Here is a 24,232-nt window from a genome sequence, read left to right as displayed (position 1 = left end):
CAAAGGTCTCCTCTCCCCAGCAGCCCACCATAAGCTTTCTCCAAAGATAAAAAAGAATTGTTTCTCCCTGCCCTGCAGCCTGGGAGGTGCCTGCTACGCTCCCAGGGCAGTCGCTTTGCGGGGAGTTGGCACAAGGAGATGAAATGAGTCTAACCTTTGACATCAAACAGAGCATAGTCCAGGGGTCTGCTTGGCGTAACCAGCTGTATTACTTTAGACAAGCCACTCAGCCTCTCTGAGCCTCAATTTCCTCTCTTGGACTATGGAGGCAATGGCCCCTACCTCAGAGGATCATGAGGACGAGGTAAGTGGCAGCTGGCACAGCACCCGGTCCATGGTAAGTGCTTGGCAAAGACTGGTTCCCTGCCCTACTCTGACCCCCTTTGAAATTTTTTTTAAAAATTTATTCAACCAATTGTGCCAACTTATTATAATGTGCCTCTGGCATGGTCCTGGGCCTGCTCATCTACTGGGTGTAGGGGCTCTGAGGTGACTTTGATGAAGATTCCATTATGGCGCAGCCTGACTGGAGGAACTTGAACCAGAGGAGAACTGGGCAGACAGAAAGGGAACAGAAAATGCAATGGACACTGCCCTTACTGCTGATGAAATCATTAGGATCAGATGCTCAGTGAAATCGGGATCAAGGCAGACAGTTAACTGCTGTCCCCTCCTCTTTCCACCTCTGGCTCACCATCCCAGGGCCCAAGTCCTTGTCTCCTGGCTCTTCCTGTGGGGCAGCCAGCTAGAGGCCAAAGCCATCTCCGTTCTCCTATCAAGCAAGGAGATAATCAGGTATTGACTCACGGTGAGACCTTAGGCAGCACCCCCTTCTCTCTCTGGGCCTGAGTTCCCCCTGCATAAAAAGAGGGAGGACTTGTGTGACCTCTGGGGGTCCTTTCAGCTCTGACCTTGCTAATTCTATCTCCGAATGCTGGCCCTACTGGCCTCCCCTGGTATCTGCCTGCCCACTTCTGCCATCTGGTGGCCTTCTAGGCCCCACTGCACTTGGCTTTGGCCAGCCCTCTCACAAGCCCCTTATTCGAAGGCACCTACTTCCAAGGGTAAATCTTGCTTCTGCCTCAGCTGGACACGCATTGCACTCCTCTGGGCCACAGATCAATAGGTATTCGTTGCCAAACGCAAAAACCAAAAATAACGCCAGAACTTCATCTCTCTAGCAGAGATGACACAGCTGCAGCTGAGAGCTGATCTCCCTGCCCACAGAGAGTGAGGAACCTGCCCAAGGTCACACAGCTGCCTGGGCACAATTCTACTTTGTCACAATGCTTAGGGCTGGTGGGCACCCTGGGAACCCAAAACAAAGTCAGCCCAGGGCCAAGAAAACAAAACCTCTGGAAGGTGAGAAACAGTCAGGAGTCCTTGCGAACCTCAAGAAATGGTGAGACAGGTCATGGGAACACGTGAGCACTGCTTGCAGAAATTCACTGGAAATAACTAACTGGCAGTGGCCAGGGCATCTCCTGACCTTGGAGGGCATAGCTCACAAGGATGACTGCAAGTCTCCAGGAAACCAGCCTCCAAGCACCACCACAGTCAGAATCCTAGGTTAGGAGACCACCAGAGGGCGACAGAGGGCGAGGAAGACACACGGGTGGCATCACATGTTTGCAATAAGAATCCCCTTGCCCAGACACTGCTCCTCCGGGTCCAATTCTAGCTTTTCTTCTCTACCGCCAGGCCTCTTGGCACCTGGCCAGAGGAGCTGTGTAAAGGTGTATACAGGCAGATCCCTCAGATTCCTGCACAATCATGGGAATTGTCCACCCTGTGGACTCAACTGATCACTCTGTCTGCAGCCTTCTTCTAAACCCTCTAGTGCAGACCCCCCAAAAAATGCTGTGTGTCTTTAGCAGGCCACTTGCCTTTTCTGGCCTCTATTATCTCATATCTACAGCATAACTGAGTTCCGCTCGATGATCATCCAAGTCCTTTTAAATATAAAATTCTAGAATTTGAAACCAAATCAAGGCAAATCAAAGCCACTCTTCACCTGAGAGCAGATGAGAGCGACAAAGGCGAAAGTACTCAAACAATGCTTCCCTCTAGTGGTGTAATGGCATCACTACACCCTCTCAGCTCAGTCCAATCACTCAGCTCTATTCAATCCCACCCTGAACTGTGAGCAGGAGAAAAAGGCTAGCAGCTAGCCAGCGGAGCCCAGGTGCAGAGAGCAGGAGAGGAGGAAAGGACGTCAGCCTCGAGGAACCAAGGAAGCCTCTGAGCTGGTTCTTCGACAGTGTAGAAATTCTCCATCTTTAGGAATGAGTATATATCTTGGAGCTCCAAGGACCTTTTGTGACCTCCAACTCCCCTCTTAAACATGAGGAAACCAAGGTTTAGGGATGTTCACAAGGGACTTGCCTGAGGTCACAAAGCTGACTCATGACTGAGCCAAAAACAGATGCCTGCTTTCCTGCCTCCTTCTAGTCTCTTGCCTCTTTTCCACGTGACCTCCCAACTGAGGCCCATAGAAGTGATTTGTTAAAGGCATATATACACACACACACACACACACACACAGAGGAGTATAAAGGCAATGGGGCCAGTTTCCTTCACTGAGGGGCAAGAAGTTTGTTCAATAATATTCATGGCTGATAGAACTAGATTGCAAATAACATACACATCATAGAAAATATAAAAAATAAAATAAAATTCACTCATAATCCCACTGATTAAGAGATTTAACATTCTGTCATATTTCCTTCTGGTCTTTTCTATGCAAATATTCTTCTAAAAAAATTAGAAGTGGTGGCATAGTAAATTACTGTGAACTACTTGTTTCACTTACTGTGTCATGAACATATTCTTCTGTCATTAAATACCCTTCTAAAACATTCTATTTAGCGGATCTATATTCCAAGCTATGATTTCACCATAATTTATTTAAGCAATCGCCCTACAATTTCAATTGTTTCCATGTATTTGTTTTTGTCATTATAAATTAGACTGCAATGGATGGCATCATACTTTATCCTCCAATGCATCCATAACAATTTCCTTAGGCCAGTTTTATTTTTTTATGGGATGGAATTTCAGAGCTGGAATGGCCTTTGGATGTCATTATGTCCACAACCTCCTATTTGCTCAGAAGGGAATAAGGGGATCAGAGAGTTCTGTGTCTTGCCAGAGGACAAAGACAGCAACAGAACCAAGTGCCCAACTCTCCACCCATTAAAATGGGACCTTCCCAAAGGATTTCACACTCTTCCCTGAAACCCTAGAGCCTTCAGTGCTGGGCCACTCCTCTGACTCTTTGCCATAGTTTTAAAATTCTTCTACTAAATATTTCATTTGTTCATCCAATTATAATCTTCCTGAGGGTAATTATGGCTTTTATATTTCCTTGTAGCCTGTTGCATAGTGCTCTATACGTCTAGGTAAGCACTCCACAAATACCTGCTGAAGGATCAAGGATAACTAAAAAGTTTCTTCCTTACTGCTTGGGAGAATCACTGGCACAAGTTGGGAAAAGAAGCGTCTTTGAAGAGTAAAAGAAGTTGTTAATGAGTTAGAGCATTGAGATACCTACAACTTGCAGTTGGAGGAGTAGGCTTGGAGACAAAAGGTCAGGTTCAAGTTTCAGCTCAGCCCATCCATGTGAGCCAGGGGAGTGCAATTAACCAATTAGAGGCTTGTCTGGGAAGCAAGGATAACACCTATCTTGCCACCTTCATATGAAAACATGGAGGTGAAAGCACTTCATAGTAGGAATTCCCACTGCAGCTCAGTGGTAACGAACCTGACTGGTGTCCGTGAGGATGCAGGTTCAATCCCGGGCCCTGCTCAGTGGATTAAGGATCCGGTGTGGCCATGAGCTGAGGCGTAGGTCGCAGACATGGCTCAGATCCCGCGTTGCTGTGCCTGTGGTGTAGGCCAGCAGCTGCAGCTCCAATTCGACCCCTAGACCAGGAACTCCCATATGCCATGGGTGCAGCCCTTAAAAAGAGAGAGAGAGAGAGAGAAAGTACTTCGTAGTGATTAAAGTGGTCCACGAGTGCTCTGACTGCTGTCAGATGATCATAAATGGAAATGCAGCTGCTCCTGTGAATCCTGGAGTGGCCTCCAGACCTGTGCTCCTAGGGTACCATTCCCCCAGTTTCCACTGCACACACAAATCCATTAAGGGAAGCTCTGGCTACACATTTCAGGCAAGAATGAGTGTTTTCTTGGAGCAGAATTTCATGTACAGAGGAAACTATTATTCCTTGTTCGAGTCATCCACAATTCCTCCTCATCTCCAGAGAGGAAGTGACAAGGTAGAAAGAGCACTGGACGGAGGAAATGAGACCTGAGTTCTGTTTCCCCTCCCCACCCCATGCCTATGCTTCCCCTTTTTCAGTCCTTGATTTCCCCATCTCTAAACTGAAAGAGTCAGGCCAGACGAGCTCTAAGTCCACATCCATTCCTGACATTCTAAGGATTCCAGGATAAAAATGAATGGCTTCAATAAGAAGCAAAATCTCTTCCCTTCAAAAGAGTTCTTTGGGCTCAGTTTGACTTTCAACCTTTGGGTTTTCGAAGTTCTTAAGCACAAACATCATGAATTCCAAACCACCTGCTTTATACAGCGTTCATGTGGTCAGAATCTCCCTGAGCTCGGGTGAGGTTTCAAGATATATAGTCCCAAAGAAGATAGGGTAATATACACTGTCACCCTATTCTGGAAAGGATCTTAGCCCCAAAACAGAAAATTCAGCATTAGGTATATTTATAAACTCAGTTTAGTGTGAATCAATGTCTGGGCTTGGGTTTCACTAATGCTTAGACATCAAATGCAACAAAATATTTCTTGGTCTGTGACACTGGGCCAAAGGAAAGTGGCTAAGAACTGGTCCCTTCCACATGTGCCATGCAATTCCCCACTTTAGAGGGAAAAAAAAAAGAATTAAAAAAAAAATCTCAACTAAAAGGATATAACCAAGAACCAGGAGGACAGTGATGGGAGGGGAGACAGAAATTTCTGAAAAGTAGAATCAGATTTCTAGCCTTGGTGCTGCCATCACGGCACTCTTGCCTCTTTGTTTCAGTTTTCGCATTTACAAAGTGAGGAAGTTTCTTTTTCCATTTCTGATTCTCTAAAACTTCTAAGACTTTAGGACATTTTAAGGTGACACTGAAGAGAGTGCAAGAATGTCAAGAACTCTGCATCTGGGCTCTCTTTTTCAATCCACAGCCTTTGTGAGACCACAAACCTGCTCTGGGACACATCCAGCATCCCCAAAGCAACCAGGATCTAAACATTCTGAACAAACCCACATTAAGGTTTGGATCTTGTATAAGTCACTCCCCATGAAATTCTGATAAATCACCAGCAGCCAGCACTTAGCATCTGTAAGCTTCGATTTTTCTGCACTGGCCAGGAGAGTCCTGAAGCAACCTGTTACCCAGCCAGAGACATTCATACCCAGAGCCACAGCAAGACTGCTGTCAGAAAGAGAAGATAGGGACATCTAACCTCCTGATCACCCCAGAGTTCAAAGGGCAGAGGAAGCCAAAACGTAATGAACTGACACAAGCCCAGGCCTGTGCTGGATGCTGGCAGCTTTCATACACCATCTCATTTCATCCTCACCCAAGGGCAGAAATATTTCCCCATTTCCCAATGAGGAAATAAGCTCAGAGAAGTTAAGCTAATTCATTTGCCCAGCATGCACTGAGTACCTACCTGGGATGTGTCAGGTACTCTGCGAGGCACTGAGGCCACGATGCTGAGCCAAACAGATGCAGCTCCTGCCTGGATGAGCTGACAGTCTAGGGAGATGGGAATTAAAGAATCCTACAGAAAACAGCACAAAGGAGAGGCTGAGCGCTCTGAGAAGTGATAAAAGGGAAACATGATTAATTAGGGATGTCAAGGGAAGACTTCCCTGAGGGGGAGACTAAGTTGAGGTCTGGGGGGAGGGATTGATATAAGTCAAAATGAAGGAGGAGTCCAGGGATACGTGTGGCAAACAAGGGAACATCAGCTGCAAAGGCACTACAGTGGGAAATACAGGACATAGTCCAGGTACCCAGGCCGGAGTACAGGTCAGCTAGAGATCAAGAGTTAGCATGGTCAGAACAGGGGCTGGAAAGGCAGGCAGGGGGCAGACCACGCAGGGCCTGGTAACCACTAAGGATAATGTCTTTATCATAACAGCAACGGGAAGCCACTGGAATGTGACACACGGGTTTGAAAAGATCTTCCAGCTGAGGTAAGGAACACAGACGGGAGCAGAGGGGGAGCGCATGCGGGAAGATGAGGACACCAGCCAGGGGCTGCTGCTGCTGCAGGATCCAGCAAGAGGGGACCGTGGCCTGAACGATGGTGGTGATGGAGAGGGGCCCAGGCACCACGACCACACAATCAGGCAGCTGGCAGAGCTGAGAGTCACACCTCAGCCTGTCTGACTTCAAAGCCACATTTCTCTCTACCTCGCCATTATTCATTCATCCAGCAATTAGTTACTAATCAGCTATTAGGTGCCAGGCCTATGCCAGGTGCTGGAGATACTGCCCTGAATGAAGGTGATGCCACTCCCCTGGAATTTAGAGTCTAGACATTAAACAAATAAGAACGCAAAGAGATGAATACAATTACAGTTTGGGAAGAATATCAGGAAGGAAGAATAGTGTGATCAGAGATTTTTTTTTTTTTTGGGGGGGGGGTCTTTTTGCCCTTTCTAGGGCTGCTCCTGCGGCATATGGAGGTTCCCAGGCTAGGGGTCTAATAGGAGCTGTAGCCACCAGCCTATGCCAGAGTCACAGCAACTCGGGATCCAAGCCGCATCTGCGACCTACACCACAGCTCATGGCAATGCTCATCCTTAACCCACTGAGTGAGGCCAGGGGATCGAACCCGCAACCTCATGGTTCCTAGTCGGATTAGTTAACCACTGAGCCACAATGGGAACTCCGTGATCAGAGATTTTTTAACAGAGATGATAATCTGTAAGCCATGAAGATCTTCCCAACTGTTGATAATATAAAAGAGCCACTTGCCAGATGCACAGAAGTGAAGGACCTCAGGAAGCTTTGCCTCTCAGAGCTGGATCTTGAGCATGGCATCCCGGGCCGGCTCAGGAGCCCCGTCTCAAGCCCTGCGCCAACCCAGCTGAAACAGAAGCCTTTCTAAAAGCAACTGCTATCTCTCTCTTTTTTTAAAAAAAAAAAAAAAAAAGCAACTGCTATCTCTTAATATGCCCACATCCCAAACAGTCACTCCCACTTGTTCACATGTATGTACAGCGTTTCACAATTAGTTAGATCTTTCACATAAATGCATTCATATGAACCCCATGGCCACTGCATGCAGAATGGAGGTAGGTTTTAAAATCATACTTGAGAGATGAAGGAATTGACGCCTAGACAGATGAAGTGACTTAACTAAGGTCACCCAATGAGGAAGGCACCCAGACCCACCATCCAGCTCTCACTAGAAGCACTTTGGGCCAGGAAATAGAATCTCAGATGAGACAGCTGCAGGTCACCGAGCCTGGATAATGTCACCCAGGAGTCCCATGAAGTTCCCAAGAACAATGATCAGGAACATTAAGCAGCTTGGGAAAGGTTTCTAGAATGCAGCTCCACCAGCCTGAGACACAGGTACCTTGCCAACTTTCCCAGATTAGAACAGGTTCTCTTGGACTCTTTCCAAGTGCCTCTGACTAACCGAGAAAAGTATTTTTCCATTGCAAGCACTGCAGGCAGGCACCAGACTCTCCTGAAGGGGGAGGGCAGAGTCTGCATCCCAGATTCCCATACAGACAAGTGTACAGTTGTCCTGATACCACGTGAACTGCCCTGGCTAAGCACCCACCACTGGGCATGAGTACCTTGCCCAGCATGTCTCCATTGTGACACTGCAGACATTTGAGGCTGGGCATTTCTTGGTTGTGGGGGCTGCCCTTGTATTGTAGGATGTTTAGCCGCATTCCTGGCCTCTAACTAAATGCCAGTAGCACCCCCTTCAAATGTGACAACCAAATATGTCTCCAAACATTGCAAATGTCCCCTAAGGGACAGAGTCACTGGTATAAGGACTATGGAAAGCATTGTCTACTTCTCCTTCTTCATGCTACCCACCCATCCCATCCCATCTTCCTGGACAGAGTTGTGGTCACTGTGCATAAACTCTGGTTCGTCAACATCACACCACTACTGTCTTCTAGAACAAGACTGGAGACAGCCTCTGTGCCAATGTGGCTGCAGGTAGGTCCCAGGAACAATTTACCACTGGAGCTTGTGACAACAACTAGAGGCATGTAAATCCTTGTTGCACTAATGAGCTACTTCTGACCCTGTGAGCAAATCTTGTTCCCATTAACATGAGCAGCTGGGTGTTTCTTCTCAATGACATTGTGCCTGGGCAAAGGCTTCCACGGCTGCTGGGGTGGAGTGAGGGGGCAAAACTGGAGAATCAAATGGCAGGAGACTTCCATCTGCCCCAAACGCAGTGCAACAACCAGGACGCTCAAACATCCCAGCTTTTAACCACTCTGGTCTTAGGAGGAAGGGGAAAGTGACAAAGTGCATAAACAAGAGATCTGAATTAACAAGTTAATTAAACAGCTGAAACATTACCCCCAAATCACACTCTCAAGTGGAGGTGGAGACCTGAAGCTAAGCCCCAGAGCAGCTGGGGTGACTCAGATGGTGTCAGGGATGTGGGTTCCAACCTCCCGCCCTGAGGGCTGGGCTGTTGGCCCAGACATGGAAATCAGCATGAGTTCCAAGGCTGCTGGGCTGGAATCAAAGCAGCAACATCTCTGTCTTTCATTAGTCGGCTGCCTAACCAGTTAACAGGTTTACTGACAGACTGAGCTAAACTCACTACCATTCGGGAGTAAGTGTATTTTCCTGCACAGCAATTCTTTGAAGACTAAGCATGAAACGCCTACCTGTTAGCACCTAGTGACTCACACCACTGCTGGTGTCTGGGCCACTTCTGTGCACTGACTTGGCTCCACTGCTGCACTGAAATCTGACGACAGGTCTGTCTCCCCTGGTGACAGCGGGCTCCTTGAGGGCAGGACTAAGCTCCAGCACAAGGCATGGTACATAAACAGATCCTCACCATTTGTCATATGGATGGACAGACAGATGGATGAGCAAGTCTTCCATCTCTGTATTCTTAGACTTAAGCCTATCACACATTGCAGCAGGAGGGTACAGCCCATGTCTTTTCTGTTTCTCCAGGGCTCAGCACACTGCTCAATAGATTCCCAATAAACAATAACTGACTTGGTTGGATTCTTGAATCCAGAGACAAGCCTTCTGATCATGGACCAGTGAGTCCAAGGAGAGAGGTCAGAAATCTTCACCTTCTCCCCTGCCTAGTTGCATTTGAATATGTTTAGTCTCTTTTTTTCTTTTTCTTTTTTTTTTTTTTAATGGTACTCTCACAGCATAAGGAAGTTCCCAGGCCAGGAACTGAATCTGAGCCGCAGCTGCAACCTACACCACAGCTGCAGCAACGTAGGATCCTTAACCCACTGCACCAGGCCAGGGACCAAACCTGTGCCTCTGCAGTGACCTGAGCCGCTGCAGTTGGATTCTCAATCCAGTGCACCACAGCAGGAACTCCTGTTTAGTCTCTTTAAACTAGAAACAGTTGAAAGCAGGAAATGAACACTTTCTCTGCAAGGCAGTGGAGATACAGACATGAGCAAAACTAATAATGGTGCCTCCCCTCACAGAGCTCATTATCTGGAGGAGAAGAGAGAGTAACGATTATACAAACAAGCAGCTACTATGCTCACTGAGTCTCCTTAAGAAAAATTTCTATAGGAGTTCCCGTCGTGGCTCAGTGGTTGACGAGTCCGACTGGGAACCAAGAGATTGCGGGTTCGATCCCTGCCCTTGCTCAGTGGGTTGAGGATCTTGCATTGCCATAAGCTGTGGTGTGGGTTGCAGACGTGGCTCGGATCCCGCGTTGTTGTGGCTCTGGTGTAGGCCGGTGGCTACAGCTCCAAATAGACTCCTAGCCTGGGAATCTCCATGTGCCATGGAAGCAGCCCTAGAAAAGGCAAAAAAAGACAAAAAAAAAGAAAAGAAAAATTTCTATAGATGGTCCCAATCTTCAAGCAGTCTGAACTTCTCTGAGGAAAGTCATGATCTTCCTCCAAATCAATGACACACTCTCCTTGGAGCATCCTCTGACGTGGTAAACATGGAAAGCTTATTATACACTTTCCTTACACAGGCCTCTGTTCCAAAACAACTTTTAAAAGTTTTAAGGACCAATTAAAATCATCACGGATAGGAATACTTGCAAGTCTATATCTATATGTTTAAACGTGTTGTTAAGTGTGACTTACCCAAGAAGCTCACCTGAAGACCTACAAAAGCCAGAAAGTTCTGGAATAAGTCACCAAGTATCTGGGAGTCCAGAGACCATGTGTTGCTAAGAAGCAGGCCAAGAGGCGACAAGAGGATTCCCGAGAACGCCTAAAGTTCAGAAGGCCTCCACACAATAGGTAAAGGGTCTTAAGAATTGCAAACTGCCTGCCTGGGAAATCCTGAGTCAGTCAGCGAGAGCTCCAGGAAGACCGGGAAGAAGGAGTCAAACCCAGAGAACAGTCAGGAATCTGAAGTCTAGGAAAGGAGAACTGCCCTAAGGAAAGATGAAAAATCAATGAAGATATTATCAAGAAAAGATAAAGAAGCCAAAAGCAGCTGTCATGGCCTGGGAAGGTAACATCTGAAGGCCTGTGTGGGAGGGTCAGAATCAATGTATAGGGTTTGCTAGGGTTAATAAGAGTTTAAATCAAAATACCATGCCAGCTATGAATCAAAAATATGCTCTTAATCTTTTTTCTTTTTCTTCTTTTTGTGGCTGCACCTGTGACACATGAAAGTTCCCAGGGAAGGGGCTGAATCAGAGCTACATCTGGGGCCTACACCACAGCCACCACAACACCAGATCTGAGCCACATCTATGACTTACACTGCAGCTTGCGGCAACTTCCGATCCTTACCCACTGAGTGAGGCCAGGGATCAGACCTGCATCTCATAGAGACAATGTCGGATCCTTGACCTACTGAGCCACAAAGGGAATTTTGCCTGCCTCAGTCTTGAAATGTTTAACTTAACAGTTTCTGATGCCTTGAACTTAGACTCAGGTGGGAATACAAGCAGACTCATCCCTTCAGCTATGACAAGGCAAAGACTCCCCAACAACCTGGACAAATTTCTGGGTAAGGCTTGTTGCAGTGGGTTCCTTCTTAAAACCTCAAGGACTCTTAGGACCAGAAGGAGTTAAGCCTAAGCCAGCCTAGCCTTTTTGGGGTGTAAGCCTGTGATCCAAAGAGGAAAGCCACACACCTGGCTGACTGCAGAGCTAGCTCCTGGGGCCTCCCCTTCTCAGTACTTAAAGCTTTTTTATCAGTAAAAACCAACCAACCTAATCCCAAGCATTCATAGCTGTTTGGACAGCTGTCCCCCAGCTGCTCTCCCCAACCACAAGCTCTCTGCCACTCTCTCACCTGTCTGAGCAACCAGGTGCGTCCACCCACTCCAGACAGCAGCCACCTTTTCATTCTGAAAACGATGTGCTTCTATTTTCTGGGGTAGAGGAAGGAAAGCAGCCTGGGAAGCGAGTTGCCCGTGTTTGTTGCTTCCCCAAACATACAGCTCTCCTGCATCTTAAACAGAGGGGAACACAAGAGGGGAAGGGACATTAGTCCAAAATGCTGGAAAATAACCCAGGTCTGGGGAGGGGGGGAGAAGTGGTTCAAAGAAGTTGCAGGATTCTGGCGCTAACATTGAACAGAGCAAAACAAGACATCACATTCATGTACAGCATAATAATATATAATATTTTTTTAAGTTCTGTAAACAGGAAACAAGGCCAAATGTTCTTAGCAGTTTGTCAAGGAATAGGAACGTGAATTCATTTTTTCATTAATTCACTCAACAAATATTTATTCAACATCTACCATGTGCAAGACATATGTTTCTCTATTTCTACAATGTTTTTTTCTTTTTACTTTTTTTATGGCCGCACCTGCAGCATATGAAAGTTCCCAGGCCAGGGACTGAATCCAAGTCGCAGCTGCAACCTACACCACAGCTGTAGCAATGCCAGATCCTTTAACCCCACTGTGCTGGGTTGGAGACTAAACCTGTGCCTCCGCAGCAACCTGAGCCACTGTAGTCAAACACTTAGCCCATTTTGCCACAAGGGAACTCTTCTACAATTTTTTTTAAATAAATTCTTTCCTTACCTTTTGTTGGAAAAATATATATTAACTTTTAAAAATAACAAGTTAAAAGAGTGAGTATTTAAAGCATCAAGTTTAAAAACATGAGATGATTTTCACTTTCTGCCCTGACCAGCAGAAAATACGATGTTATATCACATCTGCATAGCACTTAAGCTCATTGGAACCTCACAATAACCCTGTGATACAGGCAGGCATGCGCCTGACTGACACTGAGATTTAATAGAAAGAGAGCAAATTCAGAGTCAAGTGACTCTGGTTTCTGTTCTTGGATCTGCTAACTAGCTATTGACCTTGGACAAATCACTTCCTCTCTAAGCCTTAGTCTGACCAGTTGAAGACTGAAGGGGAGGGTGGTTGGCGACAAAGGGCCAACAATATAACTGAGGACACTGGTAACAGGAGGGACTGATGGGCAACTGGCAAACCAGAGGGCACGGGCTTGTCCAAAAGGCATTCATGTTCAACAAATCTTTACCTGGGAGTGCAACAAAATGGGGCCGTGGGCTATGATTTGGCTTGTGAATCTCTCGTTTGTGACTCCTTGGATGAGCTCTAAGCTCTTTCCCAACCCTGACATTTTAAGGTTCTACACTATACAGCATAGCACACAGTATACACATATGGCTACGGAACGCCTGAAATGAGGCTGGCCCAAACTGAAGACCAAAAAAGCACAATGGACTGGGAAGACAGTGCAAAAAAACAAAACAAAACAAAACAAAAAAACCCAACAACAAGACAAAACACAAAGAGTGTGGCTCATTAATAATTTTCAGATTTAGGAGTTCCCGTCGTGGCGCAGTAGTTAACAAATCGGACTAGGAACCATGAGGTTGCAGGTTCAATCCCTGGCCTTGCTCAGTGGGTTAATGATCTGGCGTTGCCGTGAGCTGTGGTGTAGGTTGCAGACCCAGCTCAGATCCTGCGTTGCTGTGGCTCTGGCGTAGGCTGGTGGCTACGGCTCCGATTAGACCCCTAGCCTGGGAACCTCCATATGCCGAGGGAGCGGCCCAAGAAATAGCAAAAAAAGACAAAAAAAATAATAATTTTCAGATTTATTACATGTTGACATAATGTTTTGGATATACCAGGTTAAGTAAAACAAGTTATTAAAATTAATTCACCTGCTTGTCTTTACTTTTTGCAATATGGCTCACATTTTATTTCTCCTAGACAGCATTCTTCCAGAAGATAAATTAGACAAGGCTTGGAAATGTTAAATGACTTTTGACATCACATGGCTAATAAGGGGTCAGGTGGGAAGAGAAGCCAGATTTTCTGCTTCCATTACATCCTATGACCTCCCAATATCGCCTAGCTGGGGGCTATCTAGTCTATTCTCAAAAACTGATCAGAAGCCAGACATCATTAAAGGATATTAGAACAAGATTTGGGGTTCAAGTCCCAGATCTGCTCCTGGATCACTAGGACACTAGGCACATCACTTTACATTCTGAGTCTCTGTTTCGTAGCGTCTGAAAGGAGGGACTGTAAAGCAGTGGAGCCTTTTTGTCACCAGGTGACCTTGCAGCACTGACATTCTGCAGTTCTGTAAAGTGAATTTGGTGTATTTCATGCCTAGAGAGACGGCAACCTCCCAGGACCTCACCAAGGTGTGTAAAGTATGAGGATCCCTTCCAAGAGGGCAGTGGAGCCCCTCGGGAAAGTCTTAACTCATTAAATGGACGGCTTAGCTACCAAGATGCCACTGACAATGAGCCTGTGTCTATAATATGCTTTCATTTATCTTAGTAAGTCTGAACCATCTATTTGCAAAGACAAACTGTCTTCCACAAACAGATCATTACGCTGTTGCATCAGCAGGTAAAATTAAATTCTGCGGCAATGCCAAGTAGTTACATAATCTCCAACAACTCCAGAGAGAAGGTCTGAAGAGCACTGAGCAAAATCCACTGTGTAACAGCCTCGACTAGACCAGGAAAGAGGAATACTAACCCTGACCCTTTTTAATTCATTTGGTGAATACAGTTTAAAAATCACTAAATTGCATACCCGAAAGGAGTGAATTTCATATATGAAGTATACCTCAATAAAAAAAATTCAACATTTATGTTAAAAAAACCATAATATAGGCACTCCACATATGAAAGAATAAACAACTTTACTAATTAGAAGATCTTTTAAGAAATTGACGTTAGCAAGCAATAAGAAAAATCTCTAGATTTGTAAAATACCAGCCATTTCAAGGTCATTAGAATAGACACCGCTCTTAGTCTACCCTTACTCTCAGAAGAGAATGTCTCCCCCCAGCCCTCAATGACTGTGTGAAATGACTGGACACTTCTTGTCCTGGGACCTCCTGTCCTCTCTCCATAAGTGGGGGGCAAGTGGAGGTGGGAGCAGAGCCCAGGGGAGTCCCTCAGTGCTGGCATTCATTTCAACTCAACCATTTTAACATGTCTATGAATGTATGTAATACGAGACAGAGGCTAAAAAGCAGGTATATCTTTTTTTTTTTTTTTTTGGCTTTTTAGGGCTGCAACCCCTCCCAGGCTAGGGGTCAAATCAGAGCTACAGCTGCGGGCCTTCACCACAGCCACAGCCACACCAGATCCAAGCCACGTCTGCAACCTACACCACAGCTCATGGCAATGCCAGATCCTTAACCCACTGAGCGAGGGCAGGGATCCAACCTGCAACCTCATGGTTCCTAGTAGGGTTCATTAACCACTAAGCCACAATGGGAACTCCCCAGCTAGTTGTTTTTAACTCAATAACTATAAAATTATCTGTGGTTCAGAATTTGTAAAGTATTTAAACTCTCACTTTATGGCTCTTGTGTTCTGGAAACAGTAACAGCTCCTCAGTTGGACTGCGTTACAAATCTGATGTTAGAAAGCACGCCCCCTTTAATGTACAGGTACTGGGGGCACATCTTGACTTCCACATAAAACACTGAAAATACTGTGTATGATAGTCAATGCCCTTTGCTTAAAAAATGTAATGCACTCAACTCTGGGTGAGAGGTCGTAACAACAGAAATCTCTCAGAGGGAGAGGCTCCAGTCAACCAGCAGGGGTCAGGGCAATCTGAGCTTTGAAAAAGATAACCTTCAAGAAAATGCTGCAGTGTCACTAGAAAGTTTATACCGCATTGGCTGGGTGTGTCAAATGGATGGATGGATGCACAGCCAAGACAGAGAGAGATCGAGTGTGAGAAAGAAAAAAGACTAGATAGAGAGAGGAACAGATCAAAGAGATGGAATAGAGCGATCGATGAGAAAAACACATAAAAATATAAAATAGGTTAGAAAAACATATGCACAACTGGACTTAGAGACATATGGAGAAAGACAGGTTAGACGGAAAGACACGAAGATGACAAATAAATAAAAATAGAGATGTATAGTTAAAGAAAAGAGACTAGACAAACAAAGAGAGAGCAGACAGGGTGAGAGACAAATAGAATAGAAAGATATAAGTGGGAGCTCCTGTCATGGCTCAGTGGAAATGAATCTGACTAGCATCTACGAGGACACAGGTTCGATCCCTGGCCTCGCTCAGTGGGTTAAGGACGCAGCATTGCCATGAGCTGTGGTGTAGATCGCAGATGCAGCTCAGATCTGGTGTTACTGTGGCTCTGGCATAGGCCGGCAGCTACAGCTCCAATTTAACCCCTAGCCTGGAACCTCCATATGCTATGAGGGCAGCCCTAAAAAGACAAAAGACAAAAGACAAAAAATAAAAAAAGATATAAGTGGATAAAATAGGTTAGTTTGAGATTAAAGACCTAGAGAAAATAGCTAAAGAGCTTAGATACTTAGACATCAAAACAGATTAAATAGATAACAATATGGTATACATAAATTTACTGTTGGTTATATGATTGAAGATGACAACTATCCTGAGGGGAAGCTCTTCTTATCCCTACTTTACAGCTTAGAAAACAAACTCAAAGGAAAGAAAGTAAGTCTCTGTTTCACGCAAGTGTTTTACATATATCATCATATTTAATTCTCAGAACTGTCCACAAAGTATTTTATAGACAAGGAAGTGATCTCAGGAAGGTAAAGTGACTTGCCCAAGTTCATTCCAGTGGTGGCATCAGAATCCTGACTCCAAAGTCCACGCTCTTCCCTTTGGGTCCCAAGAGCATCCCTTCAGGCAGAAACACCCAGAATCCTCAATGTTACTTACCTGTCAGGGAAGCAGAGTGATCTGAGCCAGCAAGAACACATACTGCTCGAGAATTCTCTAGGCCTACAAAAAAAAAAAAAAAAAAATTGAAATCACATTTACAACAGCACAAATTGGGCAGAGAAGGGCCATAGGCAGCAACCACTGTGTCAGAGGAGAAGCTCTCAGGCGGTGCAGGAAGGTCTGAATCAGCGGAGCTGGCCAAGAGGAGGGCTAGCATAGTAGGGAGACTGGTTATGTCCAGGAGGTTGAACAAATAAGTAAATATTTTGGAGTTCCCGTCGTGGCGCAGTGTTTGACGAATCTGACTAGGAACCATGAGGTTGCGGGTTCAGTCCCTGGCCTTGCTCAGTGGGTTAACGATCCGGCGTTGCCGTGAGCTGTGGTGTAGGTTGCAGACGCGGCTCGGATCCTGCGTTGCTGTGGCTCTGGCGTAGGCCGGTGGCTACAGCTCCGATTAGACCCCTAGCCTGGGAACCTCCATATGCCTCGGGAGCAGCCCAAGAAATAGCAAAAAAGACAAAAAAAAAAAAGACAAATAAGTAAATATTTTGAGGATAAAAGAGCCAGATTTCTCACTGTCAGAAAGGAGAAGAAAGGTTACAGACATGCATAGGTGAAAGGCTAGAATCAACCACATGATACTGGATGGTAACAACTCAGTGTAAACTTGTGGTTTCTACTAGAAATAAACAGACACCGGTGGTTCATATGTATAAACACATGTGTGTACATGTGAATTTCCTAGTTCAGTCCGCGGAGCAAGCCTAGAGGCAATGGCATCCCAGACATGCGGACACTGAAACAGGCCTCCTAACAACACACAGGCAGAACTAGAATTTGAAACCTGCCTCCCATCTCCAAATCCAGCACTTTTCTGCCCTTAAATACACTGCCTTCAACGACAAGGTTTAATCCCAATCAACTCTGCTCAGAGCTGTGGTCAACTCATCTGGCAGGCAGAGAAATGGAGTCTTACTCTGTAACTCCCTCTTCTGACACTTCTGTTAAATGCACTAGTGTCTTAATAAAATGCCCCTCATACCTTCATGCATCCTGTGGGGTGAGAAAGGGACAAAGCAGATGTTTCTGCCACACCCACCAGGGGGCTCACTAGGCCTCCCCAGTGGCTGGGTCAGGAAAGGCCATCCAGGGTTCCAGCTCCAGAACCCAGGGGAGGAGGCGAAAATGAGTGAATGAAGGCAGGAAGCTAACATCTAGTCTAACATCTCATCAGAAAACTCCCCCAAATCAACTGCATCTAAGCTGTGCCAGTAGCAGATCCCAACCGGGTTTTTCAAATCAAACCAAATCAAAAAATTTCTGACTCCTTTTACTTACAAGTTCCATGCTAAAACAGAAAGTAGACACAGTCCCTACCCTCAAAAAGCTCATAATCTTTGGCATGTGGGAAAACATGTAAACAACTCAGCAAAAAATACATGGTACCATCCGCTCACATAAAGAAAGTCCAACAGGGGCAAGAGAGGGAAGAGTCTTTACTGAGAAAGCTGGATCTGAGCCAGGACCTGAAAAATTATGTTTTCCCCCAAGGGAAACAGGAAGGAAAAGGCATCCTTCCTTTGAGTAGAAACAGTCTACTCACAGGCACAGAGGAATGAGAACACAGGGTCTGCCCAGGGAGACCCGAATACCTTGGTGAGGCAGGAAAAATGTAGGTAAAATATGAGTTAACATTTCAAATGCTGTCAACGTGGGGTGGACTGTCTGTCCTGCATCCAGCGGCCCCTTCTTCTCTAAGAGCAACCCCATGGGCTTCATGGTGGCTACCTCACCCCCGCAGAAGGGGAGCGCCTCTAGGACTTAAGAAAATCAGAACCATCCCAACCGCTGATATGACACTCCCACTGCAGCTCACCCCACCCTTTTCTTTCCCCCATTTCAACCACCATCAAAAATCCCTCGTTTGTTCTGAGCTGCAGGAAAGTGGGTTCACCTATAGGTTTTTCCTACAGCCAACCCTCAGTAAACTGGGTCACAAAGTAATAAGGAGAGAGAGGAGAGAGGAATAAGAGGAGGAAGAGATGGAGACAGAGGAGGAGGAGGTAGAGGCATGGTGCTACATCCAGAGAGAGAAAGGCCCACGGAGTGTGTGCAGAGCAGAGGGAAAGAGAGGGACGGAGAAAGAAAGTCCTAGAGACTAACTTCCCAACAAAAACCTCACCAACAGGAGTTCCCGTCACGGCGCAGTGCAAACAAATCCAACTAGTAACCTTGAGGTTGTGGTTCGATCCCTGGCCTTGCTCAGTGGGTTAAGAATCCAGCCTTGCTGTGAGCTGTGGTGTACATTGCAGACACGGCTTGGATCCTGCATTGCTGTGGTTGTGGTGTAGGCCGGCAGCTGTGGCTCGGATTTGACCCCTAGCCTGGGAACCTCCATATGCGGCAGGTGTGGCCCTGAAAAGTCCAAAGACGGAAAAAAAAAAAAAAAAAACCCTCACCAAAAGACCTGTGGGGAGCACCCCTCCAACCTACACCTCATGTGGAAACGAGACTTCCCTGGGGGACACTCCTGGCCCCTCTCTCTACATCCTCAGCCGCTCCTTTCGTTCTGGGAGAAGGAGCCAGGCAAGTGAAGCACAGTCCTGGGTTCTTGCTCTGGGATGTGCCTGCAGAGAGCTTGGCAGCACGACTCCAGTGCCTGGTGGGTGAGTTCAATCTGGGAGTCAGAACTTAGAGGCTCACTATTGCTGCTCGTTATTTCCAAACACCTAAGTCATGTCTTCCAATCTAGCTTTTAACAGTTCATCTGGAATAAACCATAACAGAAAGGGATTTTTTTAAAAAAAAAAAAAAGAATGCCTATATGTGTATAACTAAGTCATCACTGTGCTGCATGGCAGAAATTAGCACAATATTATAAGTCAACCATGATTTTAAAAAAAGTTCTAAAGCTACCACTCTGATTTCTACCTACCCAACTTGCATCCATCTCTCAATGGGTTCTGAACTCTGGCAGAAAAGAGGGGTACTTCTACTTGGCACAAGGCAAGCTCTATTTATCCCTTTTCTGTACACCTGTGTTTCCACTTTCAGGCAAAGGATAAACATAGGAGTCAGAAGAAATAAGGGCCTTACCTGTCACTTTGCTCGGTTCCTTTGCTGTCAAAAACAGTGGGAGCGTCTGCCCAGGGCACAACCGCCGTCCAGATGATGCCAAACCAGTTCCCCACTGGAACACGAGGCCACTAGCTTGCCGGAGGAGCAGAAGAGAAAAAAGAGAAAATGCTTACCCAGATTAAGGCCAGATTGCCCTTTGAGCCTCACTGCCATGGGAGATGCCCAACTCATGCTCAGTTAACATGTGAATTGTGGAAAAGCCTATTGCTTGAAGGGGCCCAATGGCTGGTCATAGGGATTACCACCAAGCAAATCACAAATCCAATCTTCAGGGCAATCAAAAACCCGTCAAAGAAGATTCCAAAATAGTTACACACCCTCCAGAAAGTTCTAGGACATTCCTCAAGAGTCAAATTAGTGGAATGGCACCTTGTTCAGGATTAACTTGAAAAGATGACTCAGACTTCAGACCAAGCAGGAAAGAACCTTGAAGCTTATCACATCCATTCCTCACATTTACTAGATGAGAAACCCGAGGCCTGAAGAGGGGACGTGATTTGTCCAAGGTTATACAGGGAGCTAATAATAGAGAAAACAGCAGGACTCAGCTCTCCTCCACCTAATATAGTGCCCTTTCTACTACACCAAGAAGAACTCAAAGATTCCCAACTGCCAAATGAATACATACTTATGACTGTAGGACAGCTCCTTAATAGCCACTATGTCAGTGGAATGGCCTTTCATTTCCATATTCCCTGAATCTAATTCATGTACCCATGTTCTGAACCTCATACAAACGCACAGATGAAATTTGTATATTTGGTCTACAGTCGGATATGTGTAACTGGGACTTTTCACCCAAGGCCACATTAAGGTACTGCCTCCAGTAGCATCCTATAACCAGTGGTCCTTTAGGCTGTAAACAGACAAGCCTGCTTTGTGGAATATATGTGATGACAACTAACCACAATGTGAGCAAAACAGTATTGAAATAAAACAAAACTTACCATCTCTTCAACAAACAAATTGCAAGAGGAAAAAAAGAGGAAAAGGAACATACAGATTAAAAGAGACTTGAGACGTCTGATACAAGATTATTATTTAGAATATATAGTGAACTCCTAAAACTCGATGACAACAACAACCAAACCTGATTCAAAAATAAGCAAAGAAAAAAAAAATAAGCAAAGGACCTGAAGAGACCTTACTCCAAAGAAAACGTACCAATGGCCAAATGATGTACTCAACATCACTAATCACTAGGGACATGTAAATCAAAGCTACAATGAGATGCCAATTTACACTCATGAGGAGAGCTACTATCAAAAAAAGAAAGTAACAAGTGTTGGCGAGGATGTAAAGAAATGTGGAAACTTTGTGCACTACTGGCAGGAATGTAAAATGGTACAGCCCTTCTGGAAAACAGTATGGTGAGCCCCAAAAAATTAAAAATGGATTTACTATATGATCCAGCAGTTCTACTTCTGGGTATATATCCTAAAAAACTGAAAGCATAAATAAATAAAAATAATAAAAAATAAGAACTGAAAGCAAACTCTCAAAGTTATAGCTGTACAATCATTTTATAATAGTATTACAAGGGAGTTCCCATCGTGGCTCAGTGGTTAACGAATCATGGAACCATGAGGTTGCCGGTTCGATCCCTGGCCTTGCTCAGTGGGTTAAGGATCTGGCTTTGCCGTGAGCTGTGGTGTAGGTCACAGACGCGGCTCAGATCTGGTGTTGCTGTGGGTCTGGCGTAAGCAGGCAGCTACAGCTGTGATTAGACCCCTAGCCTGGGAACCTCCATGTGTCGCAGTTATGGCCCTAGAAAAGACAAAATAAGTTAAAAAATAAATTAAAAATAGTATTACAATACTTAAAATGTGGACACAACTCGAGTGTCTATCAACAGATGAATGGATAAGCAAAATGTGGTATATACATACAGTGCAATAGTACTAAGTTTTAAAAAGGAATGAAATTCTGACAGTTGCTAAAACATGGACAGACCTTGAGGCCATTATGTTGAGTGAAATATGCCACAAAAAGACAAAGACTGTATGATTCCACTTATATGAGGTACCTGTATGAGTGATCAAAATCAGAGACAGCAGAAAGTAGAATGGTGGTTTGCCAGGGGCTGGAGGGAGGAGGAATGGGGAGTTATTGTTTAACAGATATAGTTTCAGTTTTGCAAGATGAAAAATGTTCCAGAGATGGATTATGGTAATAGCTGCATAATAATGTGAATATACTTAATCCCATTCAACTGAACACTTAAAAATGGTTAAGAAGGTAAATTTTGTTTTGTGTGTTTTATCACAATAAAAAACTAAAAGGAATACATATTTTAAGAGAGAGAGAGATGAGATACAGCTCAGTCAACTGCAATGTATAGACCTACTTCAGATCCTGATTCAAACAGACCATAAAAAAATATTTTTGAGATGATCAGGGACATTTAGTGACTGGATATTTGACAGAATTAAAGAATGATTGTCAACTTTTTGTAGGTATGATGCCGGTATTCTGGTAATGTTTTCAGAAAGAGCATTTTGAGATGCAGACAGAAATATTTACAAATTAAATGGGGGAGGGGAGGACTTACAATTAAATTAACCAAACACAACGGGAACTGTGCTGCTTTGTAACTGGACAAAAATGTACACAGAAGACAAGCAATCACACAATGTTAGTAGGAAAGGGGCAGGTAAACCACTGACAGGCAATTCTCTGGCCCTGCGAATTTCTAAGAGAAGAAGCTGCTTATAAAAATGTAATCACGACCATACAACTCAGTAATCACACTCCTGGGCATTTATCCCAGAGAAATGAAAATTTATGTTCACATAAAAACTTGTCCACACATGTTTATAGCTTCATTCTTAATAGCTAAAAACCGGAAACAACCAAATGTCCTTCAATGGGTGACTGGTTAAACAAACTGTGGTTGTTACAGACTGTATTGTGTCCCCCATAAATTCATATACTGAAGTCCTAAACTCCAATGCAACTGTATTTGTAGACAGGGTCTGTAGGAAGTAAGAAAAGTTAAATGGGTTGTAAGAGTGAGGCCTTAATTGGATAGAACTCGCATTCTTTTAAAAGGAGGAAGAGACGCCAGAGATCTGTCTCTCTCTCCACGTGTGCGTAGAGGAAAAACCACACCACAAGAGGAGATAGTAAGAAGGCAAGATCCACAGACCAGGAAGAAGAACCTCATTAGAAACCTACTGTCATGGTATCATGGACTTTCAGCCTCCTTAATGATGAGAAAACGAATTCTTGTCGTTTTAAGACATGCAGTCTGCAGTATTTTATGGCAACCCTAGCAAATTAATACAGTGGTACAATCTGTACCATGGAATATTACTTAGCAATTAAAAGGCACAAATTGGACTTCTCATTGTGGCACAGCGGAGAAAAATCTGAATAGGAACATGAGGTTGTGGGTTCGATCCCTAGCCTCGCTCAGTGGGTTAAGGATCAGGCATTGCTGTGAGCTGTAGTGTAGGCTGGCGGCTACAGCTCTGATTTTACCCCTAGCCTGGGAACCTCCATATGCTGCAGGAGGTGATTGCAGCCCTAGAAAGCAAAAAAAAAAAGGCACAAATTACTGATACTCCCAACTTCCAACTTGGATGAGTCTTCAGAGAACCATGCTGAGTGAAAAAAATCAACCCCAAAAGGCTGTATACTGTATGATATCATTTATACAACATTCTTAAAATGATGATACTATTGTGGGAGAACAGAAGAATGGCTGCCAGGAGCTAAGAAGTGGAAGCAGGTAGGTAGGAAGTAGTTGTGGCTATAAAAGAGCAACAAGAGGGATCCTTGTGATGGAAACGCTCTGTATTTGGACTGTACCGAGACATCCTGTTTGCGCTGTTACACTATAGTTTCACAAGATGTTGCCAAGAGAAACTGGACAGAGTATGTGGGGTCTATTCCATTTCTTACAACTGCATGTAAATCTATAATTACCTCAAAGGAAAACTTTTTTTAAGTATAATCAACACTAAGCCCCAGGCAACCATACACACCATGCTGCACTAGAGCCTTCCTGGCCTCCGCTCCTCTCCCCATTCCACAACTGGACTCACCAGTGCTGGAGCCTCGGTGGCCACAGCTGGATAGGGCTATCCTTCAGCCCAAAGGAGCAGGAACAGAAAGCAGAAAAACAGCAAGACAGAGAAGAGAGGGTCACCACCTCCTCCACTTTCCACCCTCGACCTCACACACTCTGCCAGTCCTGTGCCCATCACCCTTCTCAGGAGACAAGCTCACTTGAAGCTTTTGAATTAATACACATTAAAATCCACTAGGAAAGCAGCACAGTTCACAGCGAAGAATGTGGGCCTTGGAATCCAGCCTGTCCTAGACTCAGAGCCCAGCTCTATCTGTTACCTCCCTGTGTAACCTCGGACAAGCACTTAAGCCTCTCTGGACCTCATTTTGTTCATATGTAAGAGGTTACAAACTGCTATGTTTAAAATAAATAAGCTACAAGGATATATTATACAGGGAATATGGCCAATATTTTATAAGTATAAATAGAGTATAATCTTTAAAAATTGTAAATCAGGAATTCCCATTGTGGCTCAGGAGGTTAAGAACTTGACTAGTATTCATGACAATGCATGTTTGATCCCTGGCCTTGCTTAGTGGGTTAAGGATCTGGCGTTACAGTGAGCTGTGGTGTAGGTTGCAGACTCGGCCTGATCTGGCATTGCTGTGGCTATGGCGTAGGCTGGCAG

At 45.0% G+C, this 24,232-nt stretch overlaps 1 protein-coding gene across 5 annotated transcripts in view; it reads right to left on the bottom strand.

The window, feature by feature from the left end:
• Positions 1 to 24,232, bottom strand: part of SERGEF (secretion regulating guanine nucleotide exchange factor) — a 242,637-nt gene that overhangs the window by 203,283 nt on the left and 15,122 nt on the right. For 4 of the 5 annotated variants that reach the window (XR_007134407.1, XM_047776177.1, XM_047776180.1 and 1 more), the window contains 3 exons: positions 19,488 to 19,601; positions 16,389 to 16,451; positions 11,491 to 11,649 (listed from right to left, as the gene is read on the bottom strand). Coding sequence is in view for 4 of the 5 variants with exons in the window: in XM_047776177.1 (XP_047632133.1) it covers positions 11,491 to 11,649; positions 16,389 to 16,451; positions 19,488 to 19,601 (336 nt within the window). In the remaining variant the exon portion in view is untranslated. The remainder of the gene's footprint in view (positions 1 to 11,490; positions 11,650 to 16,388; positions 16,452 to 19,487; positions 19,602 to 24,232) is intronic. The other variant, XM_047776178.1, reaches the window with a different exon arrangement.

This window comes from Phacochoerus africanus, chromosome 4, assembly GCF_016906955.1.
Source record: "Phacochoerus africanus isolate WHEZ1 chromosome 4, ROS_Pafr_v1, whole genome shotgun sequence".
NCBI lineage: Eukaryota > Metazoa > Chordata > Mammalia > Artiodactyla > Suidae > Phacochoerus > Phacochoerus africanus.
Note: the sequence above shows the minus strand (reverse complement) of the source record. Positions and strands in the feature narration are given on the sequence as shown.